Source organism: Rhagoletis zephyria, unplaced genomic scaffold (assembly GCF_001687245.7).
Source record: "Rhagoletis zephyria isolate East Lansing unplaced genomic scaffold, Rhagoletis_zephyria_1.1 Rzeph_scaffold_00779, whole genome shotgun sequence".
Lineage (NCBI taxonomy): Eukaryota > Metazoa > Arthropoda > Insecta > Diptera > Tephritidae > Rhagoletis > Rhagoletis zephyria.
Window position 1 is genome coordinate 166,971 of NW_016157863.1, and position 14,774 is coordinate 181,744.

Below are 14,774 nucleotides of genomic sequence, written 5' to 3' on the forward strand. Positions count from 1 at the left end.
TTCCTCTTCTCCACTACTTTTAGTGCTGCTACCATTCAGTAGGATGGAAAAGTATTCTCTCCGTAATTTAAGAACGTTCTGGATATCGGTCTCTAGGTCAAAACAGTTGTTCATACATGAGTTCGCCCTGGCCTTGGAACCTTCAGTAAGTCGCCCAACTCTCTGATAAAATTTTCGGACATTTTTCCTGTCGGCCAGCATTTCAAGCTCTTCGCACTCACTTATTTCGGCCTCTCTCTTCTTATTGCGGAAAATACGTCTGTCTTCCCTCTACAGATCCCTATAGCGGTCCCACATAGTGCGCGTTGCGCTCGATCGCAGCATGGCCCTGTAGGCGGCAATTTTTTTCTCTGCAGCTACTTGACACTCTTCATCGTACCAGTTGCTCTTTCGGGCTCGATGAAATCTGAGTATTCCTTCGGCGGCGGTACTTAATGATCGGGAAATGTAGTTACATTGCTCGCGTATGTCGGTTTTTTGAAGAGTGCTCTCAGAGAGAAGATGTGTGAGTTGATTGGCGAATAAATTGGCCGTCTGTGGTGATTGCAGTATATCGACGTTAAGCTTTCCTTGCATTTCTGGGCCCATCTTTTTTGCTGCAGAGAGATGGGTGCATACATTGGCTGCAGAAAAATATTGGTCCGAGTCGATGTTTGACCTCGGAGTGTACGTACGTCTAAAACACTAAAAGCACGCCTTCCGCACAACATGGTCGATTTGGTTTCTCGTTTTTCGATCTGGAGATAGCCATGTAGCTTGGTGGATCTTCTTTTGATGGAACCTAGTAATTCATATTTCCACGTTTCGGGCCAGCCGAAGTCGATCAGCCTCAGTCCGTTATCGGACGTTTCGTCGTGGAGGCTGAATTTTACGACAGTTGTGCCAAAGATCCCTTCCTTTCCCACCTTGTCATTGAAATCGCCAAGCACGAATTTTATATCGTGTCGGGGGTAGCGTTCATATGTTCTCTCCAAGCGCTCATAGAAGAGATCCTTGGACACCTCGTCCATCTCCTCCGTCGGGCATCTGCGCATATGAGCGAGATGTTGAAAAATCTCGCTTTGATGCGGATTGTGGCTATACGTTCGTCCACCGGGGTTAACGCCAGTACTCGGTGACGGATTCTCGCCCCACCACAAATCCAACACTGAATTTGCGCTCCGTTACGTGGCAACTGTAGTAAACGTCGTAAGACTGCACGCTTGTCTTGCGTTGCCCGACCATTGCATATCTTGGATGGAGGTAATGTCAGCCCTAATCTTCCCGAGGACGTCAGCCAGCCAGGCAGAGGCAGCTTCCCCATTAAGGGTCCAATATTCCAGGTGCATACCCTTAAATCATAGTCCTATATACGTTTGCCGTGGTGGTCATCAAAAAATGGGGTCTCATTAGAGGCTTTTTGTTCCTTTTAATTGGGCGGGGTTTTAACGTGGCGGACCTAAACCCAGCGCACTTGAAGTTTTTCGCCTTCTCACTCTCTCAAAGGTGTGTTTGGTCGCTACCCAGAGGATACGTGGATATAAGTATCCGGACGTTGTGAGCTGCGATTTGAACCGTACGCACAAGAATCGCTTCTGACCACTCCCACCCTTTTTTCTCTAGTTTTTTGCGATGTTGCTTTGACCAGGCCTTGATCCCAGGCCCTGCAGAGTGGTATCGCGCACTTCTACATACTGTTTATACTCCTTTGAAAAATTAATACAATCGCTATTTCTTATTAGCAAAACAGATCGTTTCTGCAAAACCCTCGCGTAAATATACCCACAAAGGTAAGGTGAACTTGCCTAAATCAAGTTGTGCAGAGGTGCCCTAGTCAAAATCTAAAACTTATGTACAAGCGAACCCATTCGAATCACATAAAACAACAACTTGAACCCTTATTTCTTGGCGAAGTTTCACACGTTCCGGTTATCCGGCAGCCGGTACAAATATATGTACCCGGGCACCGGCATGGATGAAAGCTTTACATACACATTGCGCCGGCTACCGGGTAACGGCAAACTGGAGTGTGTGAAATAGCACTTCGGCTAGCTTCATAAGTAAATATTTGCTTAAGCGCTCCACAATTCTAAAAAATCCACGGTAATTTTTAGCGACTTGAAACTTGATTAGACTAAAATTTTCTAAAGATTCTGATTAAACTGTTTGAAATTTTTATGGCAATTTTTTAAAAGTTTTTTTTAACTTCTCATTACTTTAGCTAAATGCATCAAGAGGTAAATATGTATAGTGATGAATCGATACAAGTACATCCAAGTATATACTCGATACTTTTCTCAATTTACAAAGTACTTTTGTACTCGATACTTTTTACTGCGATCTAAGTTGGTATTGAAAAAAGTACTTGTATCAGAAGCGCAAAACTTATTATGATTCAACATCTTCTTTGAAACCCATCCCATTAGATGAGTGGGAAGATATGCGCACTACATTTCCGCAGATATATAAGCAAGCCCGTCTATACATAATAGTTTTGGGACATCTGTCCCTTGCGAGAGGCTTTTCTCAAAAACAGGTACAACTATATCAAAATCTCGAAACCGCCTTTCAGGAAAACACTTGGAAAAGTTGATGTTTTTGGGAAATATGACAAAAAATAGTGCTTTTCTTAAACTCATCTTATATGAAAAACTTTATCTATTTATCTTGTAAAAATGTATTCTATTATTTTTGAAAGCAAATACTATACAAAAATAATTATTGTCTTAAATTTTTGTTTAAAAAAATATTTAAAGATAAATAATCTTGTACAAATTTATATTTTTTTGAAACAAATTCAATAACTAAGTACAAGTACTCGATAGCTTTCCGATACTGAGTAGGTATCGATACCTTGTTTGATACAAGTACAAGTACTGATTTGAGTATTACCTTATAAAATAAATCTCCATAACAAATTTAAAATACTTCCAGAGATTTTCTATATTAGATATGTATTAAGAAAGTTTTAGTATGTATGGGAGGCAACATGCCTCATTTTTAATAACTCACACTTTTTCCGTGAGCAATTGATAAATTTTGTATACACAACCCCATACCAAGTTCCAGTATACTTCCACAAACACTTCCAGGCATATGTGGCATGAAGAATTCAATTTGTACGGGAAGTGCCACGCCCCTTTTCTTATAACCTTTCTTCCAAAAGTTTGGAATTGATTTTATATACCCCAGGACCAAGTCCCAGTACTCTACCATGAGTACCACGTTCCTTTTCGAATAACGCAAATTTTTCTCCATGAGCATGGAATTAATTTTGAATACACATCTAAGTGCCCAGTTCCAACCCTCAGGAATAAACACCTCCAGAAGAAGAAGAAAATGCGTGACACTGCCAGAAAAAAATTTCAAAAATGCAGGTGTTTGGTTTTTTCACCAACTTGAAACTTGCACATTATTGTAATAAAATTTAATGGGCTACAAAACATAATGCCGATTGTTTTTTGTAACTTTGATGGAACTTTGCAGAATTTGTATAATTTTTTGCAAAATGCTTGAATTTTGGATTTCTATAGCTTTTGGTAGATGAGCTATATTTTTATAAAGAATTAACCAACCTTAATCAAACAAAAGGAAAATAGTCAAAACTTGTCAAAATGTCACGACCCTACTAATTTGTCTGACATTACAAATCCAAAGACTTGAAATAAGTTTTATTTTCTTTCATTTCTGAATACTTTTTATAAATGCATAGTTCAATTCATACAAAAAACATCGATATTTTTTGAGATATTGGGCCTTGAAGTTGATCAGCAATTTCTAAAATTTAGCTCAATAATCCATGAAAATTCCACACTAACTTCGAAGCCTAATATCTCAAGAAATGTCGCTGCTAGCGATTTGGTGGTCCGAAATTTTAATTTGTCGTTCACATTTTTTCTGTACCTATTGATATTTACGAGATAGGGGCAAAAATCCGAGAATTTCATGAAAAAATTTGGTTTAGTGACATGTACTACCTCGCTAGTGGGAGCAGGCCCGTCGAGAGGGAAGCTAGAGGAGGGCACTTGTAGAACAACTAGGCCACGATTGAGAGAAATAGAGATTGCGCCAATCGCGGTACCACTAATCCGCTCTTTGTGCGTGGATTTAAATAATTATTGAGACATTACAAAGCAAAACGAAGTGGGCAGTGGCAAAGTGTAATAGTAAAAACAAAAGGAATGCGTGCGATATAAGTTTTTTTTCGTTTCCTATGGACGCAAACCTGGCAAAAAAGTGGAAGCAGTTCTGCCGGCGAGGAGATGCATTAAACACCAAATCATGGAAACATGGAACTATGTTGGCCTTTCCTTGGTGAATTGTAGTAGGTATATTTCCATGGTGAATGTAGACAGTTGCCGGTTTAGCTTTCTGGTAATGGCATACATATAAAAGCAGTTTCTACAGTAAATAGATACATGAACTTCACTACCTACTTACTTTTGTTAGTACCTGATTATTTTTAGTGCTGGCATGAGGTAATGCACCAGTGGATAAGGTCGCCAGGCGCTAATTCCAGCGGCATCTTACCGCGCTGTTACGTACCTAATACAAAACAGTGCCCAAATTATTATACATTTAAAAGTTCAGCTTAAATTATGTTTTACTTACATAGAATATTTGTTTCCAAAGAAGCCACACTCATTCATCTTCTCGGAATGGTACAAAAGTCCTCAAATAAAAGCTGTGGAGTGAACAGCTGTGGAGTTTATGGTGGTTGGCTACCGTCCACAAATATAAATATGCACTCTGCATGGCTTTTTACAATGGCGAGTCCAAAAATTCACATTGCTGCACACCTTCCTTTTGGTCTACATGAAATTGCAAACAATGTTAACACATCCATTTTTTCATGTGCTAAAAATCGTACTTACCTAAAGGGGTACATGTCCAGAATTATTGCTGTGTGTTCCTAATTAATCAATTTTTGTATATTTATTGATTCCTACAAAATTGGGTCATGTAATATAAAAATTAACACATTTCTCCGCATTGTGTACATATTTTTATATGCGTTTTGGCATTTCTCTCTCGCAATTGCACCAAGATGACGTCACGCAAAAATTACGCTCAAAAATCCTCTCTCATTGGCGCAATCTTGTATTCTATCATTCTTGCAACTAGGCTAATTTGGCCACAAATAGATAAGAAAAAGACGAAATAGTTGCTTAGCCTCTCAAGAGAGGGTATTGCAAGGGTCATGGCTTGTGTTACCGGTCGTTGGCTATTTGACAGGCACTCTTCGAGACTAGGAATATTCTTCCACGAATATTGTAGAAGTTGCAGGGATGAGGAAGAGGAAGAAACCGTAAAGCACTTCTTCTGTAGCTGCCCAGCTCTGGCCAGGAGGAGAGCAGGCTTTTTAGGCAGGCCCTTCTTTAGCTCTCTTACAGAATTATCATGCATAGGAATAAAGCCAATCCTACGCTTTATAAGAGCTTCGAAATGGTTCTCTGAAGATTAGGCACAGAGGTTCCCGTGTTCTGCAGTGGTACCACAATGGACCTTCATAAGGTCTAAGTGAGTTGGTAATTTGAACCGACTGCCACATCAACCTAACCTAACGTACATATATGCTTTAATTATAAATATTATAAATATATTCCGATTCGTGGTGATTGTTTCTACGTTACCTGTGTGACATACATACGTGTAGATTATAATTAGCTTTTTAAATGGCTTGTAGACTGTTTTATGCAATAAGTAGCATGAATTCAGTAAACTTGCGACTTCACATGTAATCAAAAGAAATTAAGAACATGATAATTATGAATACAGATTTGAAAGTTTCTGTTGCTGTGCAGCTGTAGGTCATTTCAGAAGTAGTTTTCCGCGTAGAACTCGAGCTCGATCTTAGAACTGCGCCGAGGTATTGAGGTTTTTCGCAGTTAAGGACAGGACAAATGATTTAGTGGCCACTTCTGTTTGCTCTATGCCATTTAGTACTATTATTATCCTTCAAAAAAAGGAACGAGACCAAAAGAAGCAGAATAAGAAGGTTAACGAAGAAGAAGATTTTTTGATTAAATAATATAAATCTGTTGAAATTATTTCAAATTTTTTTTAGTACTAATATTATCCTTCAAAATGCACCCTCGAATGCCAATTTACGATTTTTCCTTAAGAAACTGTGGCCATTGGAAGATGACGTAATGAGCTAGAAAGCATACGCTTGGTTTGGCGATGTTAGATTCGAGGCCATGGCAATTTAAGTGGCCGTAACACTTGAGAGTGTATTTTGAAGGATAATAATAGTACTAGAAAAATACTTGAAACAATTTCAATAGATTTTTGTTATTTATTCATAAAATCTTCTTCTCGGTTTACCTTCTTATTCTGCTTCTTTTGGTCTCGTTCCTTTTTGAAATAATATAATTCTCGCGTTTTTTTATTTTTCTACATAATTTTTTTTTTTCTGAGCCTATTTGAGTTAGAGAGAATCTAAATTTTAACTATGGTTCAATAGCACGTTGAATAGCTTACAAAATTGCTTTCAAAATGAGTCCTATCTCTAACTAAATACAAAATAATTTTACCTGAAAATTCAGTTAGTAGAAAATACTCTTACGTTACAAATAGTTTTGCACCGAAAACATATGGATATAGATGAGTATAGGAAACTTCTATATTTTATTGTGAAGAAGGCCGAAAATACTTGAAGAAAACCAGATTTCTCTATTTTTGAGCCTGGTGGATTCCGAGCCGAAAAACTGCCGACTTCATTTTCATATAGAAAGCTAATCGCTGATTTTTTTGTCGAGTACTTTTTATTAACTTCAAAGTAATACAAAGCAAGCGAAGAGAAGCAAATATATCGCAGAAAAGTGTCGGTCTTTAAATATAAACTACCCTTTAGTTTCGTGTGGTGCTTTTTTAATTTTCATTAATTTAAAAGTGTCTCAGGATTAAGGGAATTTTCATATTTGAGAGAAGGAGATTCGTGTTAATATATATATTGTCTGATACCTCAGGATATGTATGACCCAGATATAATTAAAAATTTGCGAAACCTGAGAAAAAATTGATCCCCTCGATTTCGTTTTCGACTATTTGGGCCATATGCTTTTAAATTAATACCAGTTATATATAAGGGCCCGTGATTTTTTAGTCCCAGGGCCAAGTTTTCTCTCGACGGCCCTGGGTGGGAGTTAGGATTACGCCGAAAAGACTTTTTTGTAGAGCATTCAATGCTGAAGAAACCCTGTCATTGACCAAGATTATACCAAAATATTCCTCTGAGTTGTAGAATTTTGAAGAAAAAAACATAGTTTACGTGTATTTTAAACGGGAAGTCTTGGCACTTTATAGGCTCAAATTTTCAGGGGTCTTTTTTAGGCATTTCCCACAAAATATAGAGGTGGGAGTGAAAAAATAGTGGCGAAAAAGCACCTATACAATTTAAATGGTAATGAATATTTCTTCTTCATAGAAATGGTCCTGTTTTGATTTAGTTTGGGCCCGAATTATTATGTTCAAGTGGCAACCGTGGCTAAATATTACGGTTGATTTTTTAGAATTTTTAAAAAAGCTCGAAATTTGTACGAAAGTTTTTTGAATTTTTTAATATTGCACAAAGCTAGCAAAAAAACATATTTTCAATTTAAAAATAATATATAAAATAAAAATACATACTTAATACAATAAAAATAAAAACTTTCCTAAACACGCAGGAAATTTTTTTCTGGATGCGCCCCTGATGGCTTGCTTTGTTATCCGGCTCGCGTAAAATGGCAATGTCAATGTTTTGCTCTATAACTGTTTGACAGAGTAGCTCCTGAGCAGCTGAACTGTGGTTAAGATTTAATACTTTAGCACTTTATGGCACTTACAGGGCTCTTACACATATCATTTACATATGGCTTGACCACTAGACTTGTAGAGTACACAAGAGGCTTCCTTGCCATACTATTTAACATTGTGACCTTTCTTTCCTCATTTAAAGCAGCAACCGCTGCGATCTTCATATTTGCAGGACCGCGCTTGATGTCCATAATCTAAGCACCTAAAGCATCTGGAGACAAGATTTTTTAACGGACGCGGCAAACTGACCAGCTAATCTTCATTTTTTTTGGTATGTTAAAATCTGCTGCGCGATAGGCTGTGGTACAAAAAGTGAAGCTATCTGTGTGCCTGGGTATCCTTTTCGGATGTTTTTAACCTAGTTTACATCAAAATAATCTCCCACATGATCTGCAAAAGTGGCACAACCCAAAATTTGGCATTTTTTAGATCATGCACTAAAAATTTACACTGAGCTTTTATTTACCTTTCAGCAAAATCTGGAGCCATTTTTGTTATAATTTGTTGAAAAACCTAAAGTAAAGTCTCCCTTGCCCATATGATTAGCATGTGCTACGAAATAGTTTTTCGCATTTTCTGATGAACTTGTAATTTGGAGTTGTGTCTTTCTTGAAGATCGTGTGCTATCTATTGACGATATTTGCTCAGCCACATACTTATCTATATACATCCTATTGTGTAACCCATTCATTTGGTTCCAATTTCGCTATGCATCAATTTCCTATTTTCCAACAATTTTTTTGAGATAGTATTCTCATATATATTTACATATGGCTCATTCCACGGAGATGGGTGTGACATTTCAGCTCTTATTTTAAGGCTTAATTCTTAAACTGTAATATAAAAATCTTTAAAATGAGTATTTCTTTATAGGTTTCCGAGGTATACACAATGCCTAGAAAAAAAAATATCAAAAATAATTTAATCCAAACGAGTTATATGAACTTTAGTCACTGTGACGGGTGTGACGAGTACGCAAACCAAATTAGCTACTAATTACTTGTATCAGAGTTTTTCTGCTAATTATGTCTTCGGCTTTTCATTTTTCACATTTTCAACATTTACGCCAAAGTTGCTTACCTCTATAGGAAATTATAGATTATATGCTCCAAATTCAACTGTGACGGGTGTGACAAGTTGAGTATGAATACACAAATACACATTATTAGACAACTAAACTAACTTTATTTCTCAAAAAATCGGATTTTACGAACACATAAAAGATTCTGCCACCTAAAGACGGGATAATTCTTGATCGGACTCTTCATCTCCACTGTCTGTCTGAGTCATTGTAAAGTCACTTATTTTTTTTTAGTACTACACTTTTAATGAGGCTCTTACCTGTCAAACCGTTTTTGCCCTGACAAGTGAAGTAATGGTTTCTTTTTATCCGTGACAGCATAGCTTAAGTTTTCCCACGCTCGAGCAACATATCTTTCTGATTAACTTTATCATCGGTTATCACAAACAGATATATGATACATTTCAGATTAGCAGATAAGTAACGGTAGCATTCCCTGGCCGAATTTATTGAAATTTGTATAAATTTATATTTTAACGGGTGTAACATGTGACGGGCGTGAACTGAAAGCATATAAATACTTAAAATCAATTCGCACATATTAGTCTGTGTCATAGCGTTACTTTCGTCAGCTTTTTTACACTGTCCAAGATGTGGTTTACTTCAAAAAATAACTATTTTGTGTATTTTGTGACGGGCGTGATTCAATATATAATAAAATATTTAGTACTTTCCCGAAAAACCTGAAAATGAAACTGTTACAATGCTGACGAATTGTTCTCTCCATTGGCCGTTTAAATAGTGCAAAAAAGACAATAGACTACGAAAATCAGTCTGGCCAATTTTGAAGAAAATTAACCTCTCATATGAATTTGTAAACTGTACAACCTAAAATAAAAAAATATCCGATTTTGAGATAAATTTCGAAATTTCGGCATTTAGTCTTGAAAGTTAGATTTATTTACTCTTCCTTACTAGAAATAATTAACTCAATTCTTAAGTTTATTTTCGTCTCATTCGGTATCGATTATCGTGGAATGAGTGTATGTTTCTACAAATCAATCAATTTTTGGACCGTGTTAATGTTGCGTGTATAATAAATATATTAGAATAGATATAGTATGTATTGTTTTTACATAAACATGTATGTATATTCAATACCAATTTTGTGACAGTGGGTTTATCTATAAATGTACATAATATATGTAATGTATATTCGCAGAAAGATATGTACATAAATATATGTATGTATGGATATATGTATGTACATATGTATGTATACATACATATATGCCCGAGAATTTGGAGTACATTTGTATGGCATATTTATTCGTATTGTCGGAACAAAAACCGCTACTGTGCACTACTCTGGTTGGGTTGGGAGCATGCTGCGAACTTTTAAATACAGATGGAGCCCTTATGAGAATTAGTTCGTACAGTTTTTTAAAGGCCCATGACTCAACATAGCTGCTCGCAATCAAGTTACTCTCCCATGATGAGAGGTTTATATAGAGAATTGATAAAGCGCATGCACTTTGCTTTTTTTCGTTCAGTGCCTGGTTTGTGTATATTCACTTGCGATTAGGCTCCCACAAAATTCTAATGAATTGTATACTCAGAGATAGATGTACAATTTCCGTATGTCTGCGTTCCTTGTTGGTTTTGAATTCAGTTTCCGAATTAAATTGATTGCAAATTATATTTTTTCACATCAACTTACATAATTCTACGTCAGGGATTATGATAAATCATCTATAATCTATATTTCTCAATAGTTATGGACTGCTTTTTCGATTTTATTTTCGTTCGGAATGTTTTGAACTTTGTTTTTTTTTTTTAGATTATAGAGTACTTTTCAAACCGTAGGAGTACATACATACATATACAAGTGTCTGCCGTACTGTAAAATGAAAAGAGTTAAAATCCATGCTCTTTTTGGTCGAGAGAATGTACAGGGAGAACGACTTGCAGTATTAACCACTTTCTGAATATGTTTATGTATGTATTAAGTGTATTTAAATAGGAAATATCAAGTGAAGGAAGTACGCGCAATCAACATCAACACACACGCAAATAAACGTGCATGTACACAGCATATACGTATACCCTGTACGTGTGAATCGAAGCGACAGCGCGTAACTGCTGAAAGCAAATGTGGCCCCGCAGTACACAACTCAATATGAGCTGGGGCGGATATGCCTACTCCGCCACAATTTCCATACATACGCTCAATTTATTCCTTTATTCTCAAAATAGTCTACTTCATTCCTATCGCATGCATATGTTTATCGAATCAAAATTTTTATCTTTACTCCTCACCACTCTCGTCTCTGCTGCTTACAAAATAAAAGCAGCCACCTATTCAAGGTTTATATATATATATATATATATATATATATATATATATCTATGTATAGATCTTGCCACCTATTATTATTTCTACACTGATGGAGCATTCGGTACAACCGTCTGCTAAGAGCAACAAAGCCATGCTAGGAAAATTCACTATTTATTCACAAGTACGGCGAGTATCAAAAATTTGGATTCCAATTGCATGGCGTGTGTGTTTGTATGAATGCGAAAGTGTCCTGTTGTGCATTCTACGGTGCACGTACATGTTTACTTACGACATGGAAGCGCATACAAGTGCGATAGCACATGCACGCGAGTATACTTACGTAAATTTTGGGAGCTTGCTCACTGCCAGCGACAATGAATTTCCTCGCTAGTTGCTGTTGCTCCCGTTTGCTTTTGTTCGCACTTCGAGTGCGCCGCCTTTGAAACAGCGTGGCTTTGTTACTGCGCTGGCGCTGTTTCGGAATATGCTTGCCAGCCGGGGGCAGACACACGCTCCGTGAACGACGTGAGTAAGTGTGTTGAGGCGCGAGCGATGAGAAGTGGCATGGTGCTGCGCGGAGGAATGTCGTAGGCAGGCAGTCATTTCAATTCGATTGTGTGTTGTGTGTTGACAAAAGAATCTCTGTTTTTAGTGTAGATTTGTGCTCCGCATCGCACGGTACGAAAAACACGGCGCTTAAACGTGCAACCTAACGCCACACAACGCTCTATAGCCATTCGAAATTCAACAAAAAGTTTCGAAAAAAACTCGATGTAATTCAAGTGAAGGGCGCGCGGTCTCGCCCACAGTTAGTTTCCTTGTGTTGTGATTTTTAGAGCGTTGTGGACTTCGGATTTCCAATAAGGCTGCTAATCAGACATAAGGGCTAAAAGTCTGGCTGTTTAACGTTTTCATATTGTAACGTGAAATACAGTTTATAACGAATATTTACTCAACGGAAAGTATGGAGATTTAAGTCTATCATATTTTTTTCATTGAATTGACCTGTTATAAGAGTTCATAGGTGGTTCTCTCCAATCATAAAACGAAAAAGCACATGCAATGCAGACCACTGAGAAAATATCATGGAGTTTTTAATGAAATTATACAAATTAGTGCGTCAAGTGTTCTGATGAATTCGGTATTTTTGGTGTCAAAACTAACATATTAGAAAGTAGTAAGTTAACTAGTAAACATCAAACTTCAGGTATTCGAGAAACTAAACAAAACGCTTTTTCTCTTTCACAAAATGTGATGCCATCCACAATCAAAACCAACCTGCAACTTGTGTCTCTTCCACAACTAATTAAACATCACAAAAATAATACTATCAAAACGACATTAATCTGGACTCGGTAAAAATGACAAATACAAAAAAAATAATTAAAAATTTGTGTTTGTTTTGATCGTAAAATGGAATTTTATTATCGACACCGGCTACAATAACAACACATTATATGGCCATAAACGCCACTTGAACACATGCTCTCCCGACCACATTAATCTACAACGAATACAAACATACAAAATATATAAAAAAAATTTATTACAATAATAAATACAAAATATACATAACCACGCACTTTAAATTGTTTCGTGGGTCTGTTTCAATCCGCGAATTTATGTACTACTTCACTACAAATCGTAAACTCACGCGTTACGCCTGTTCGTACGTCTGTTCATGTGTCATTTTATGGACACTGCACCGGAATACCGCCAATAAAAATATTGTCTACACTGCAAAACCAAAAACAACATCATCAACGACTACGACTATTCATTCGGAACGATAATAAAATGACGTCAAAATGCTAAACTTTCGTTTGTTAACTATTTTTGATTTAAATGGTAAAAATCAAAATGAAAACAAATCTTAAAAAATATGAATATAAATTATTCAACTCATTAACATGAAAATCAACTGATTTGATAAATGACCTAACGGAATATCGCTGATTGCTAATGAAACATTAAAAATGTGCAAATGAAACAAATTATTACAAATTCTCAAATTAAATTTAACTAAATTAACTTCGGATAATTTATATGTAATATGCTTGAATTTGATACATGTTCCGTGTAATGACAATTTTTTCTCCTCCTGTTCGACCATACGAAACGAACACTCGTTCTACTATTACGGAATAATTCCACCACCGTCATAACTGGTTGCTCTTCGATTGCTCTCTTCATTGAAATCTTTATTTGTATGTGTGCCTGATTGTTACGGAAAAAATTAAACGTTTTCTCTCTGACTTAACAAATATCCGCTCAACCGCTCTCAATGTATATTTTGCACTCTTTGATTCCGGTCGCCGGTTTTGCGATATGTACATATATGTAAATATGGAAAAAATATACTGATCGCAAACAAACAATAAATCATAAAAATCGACTCCAATATTAAACATCAATCGGGACTGCGACAACACTGAATTGTTTTCAATTTGTACGTTATTTAATCGCATCGCCTCTTACATCTGCGCTCGCGCTGTTATCATTCTGGTCATATTCTCGCCATTCGATTAAAACACTCGGTATTGCATTTGTATAAACCGCGTTCAAAATAACCGTAATTATTCCACCCCTCCCCCAAACCCCAACCATCCCGCTGGCGTGCGCTCTCTACGACCCCCACGATGTCTCGGCAGTCGGGTCGCACGCCGCTGCCGGGGCTTGGTGGGGGCCACATCATCACGCTCCCCATCCAACCGCTACCGCTTCCGCCTCCATCATCCACCAACAACCCGCCGCCAACACCATCAATCAATTGCATCATCACCCGCATCACCACCACCACCACCATCATCCGCACCTGCAACACCATCATCACCTGCAACATACTGTGCCAACTGTTACGGCGAACTCCTCTTCTCTTATCCCAACGGCCGCCGTACTTCCTCAACAACAACAACAAACGACACCAACGTCGCATTCCACGCCCACACATGCGGTTATGTATGAAGAGCCCCCTTCAGTGCCAATCGTCTCCGCACAACAGCAACAACAACAGCAGCAACAGCCACTTCACCTGCCCCCTCAACAGCAACAGCTCGCTACCACACCAGTCGGCGGTGGGCACAGTCCCTCCCAAACGCCTTCAGGCATCGTCTCACAAACGCAGCAGCATCTCACATCACCTCACCACCAACAGCAGCAACAAACGAATAGTGTGCCTCCTGGTGCGTCAACAAGTCTCCAGCAGCAACAACAACAGCAGCAGCAGCAGCAGCAGCAGCAGCAACAACAACAACAACAACAACAAAACACAGCAGTGGCGTCCGGCCAAACTCAGATTGTTGCGCCGTCAACGGCGAGTGTTTCCCCCTCCAGTGTTAGTTCCCAACCACCAGGTAAGTTACTCTGCAAAATAATTTGGTAGGAAGTAATTCTATCTGTGGTTTGAAATTATTTCTATGTAATTTATTTAAGCATAGTTATTTTTTTCTAAGTACGTATGGGTTGTATGCAAAAGTTTATGTAAAAATTTTAGGGCTTTCCGATAGAAAAGTATAGGCAATCGAATACTACGACTATGACCTGATTTTTTCGCTATTAATTTTTCGGTTCTAATGACATAGGTAATAATATAGGGAAAAGGGTTATTACATATCGTCACTAGACACGACTAAAAAC

The 14,774-nt window shown here is 37.5% G+C and overlaps 1 protein-coding gene across 1 annotated transcript in view; it reads left to right on the forward strand.

The window, feature by feature from the left end:
- LOC108361511 (homeobox protein abdominal-B-like) overlaps nt 1-14,491 on the forward strand; it is a gene marked incomplete at its 3' end in the record, with an annotated part of 106,907 nt that extends 92,416 nt beyond the window's left edge. Inside the window, exon 3 of the mRNA XM_017614140.1 lies at nt 13,790-14,491. Coding sequence (XP_017469629.1) covers nt 13,790-14,491 — 702 coding nt within the window. The remainder of the gene's footprint in view (nt 1-13,789) is intronic.
- Between the last annotated feature and the right edge of the window lie 283 nt (nt 14,492-14,774).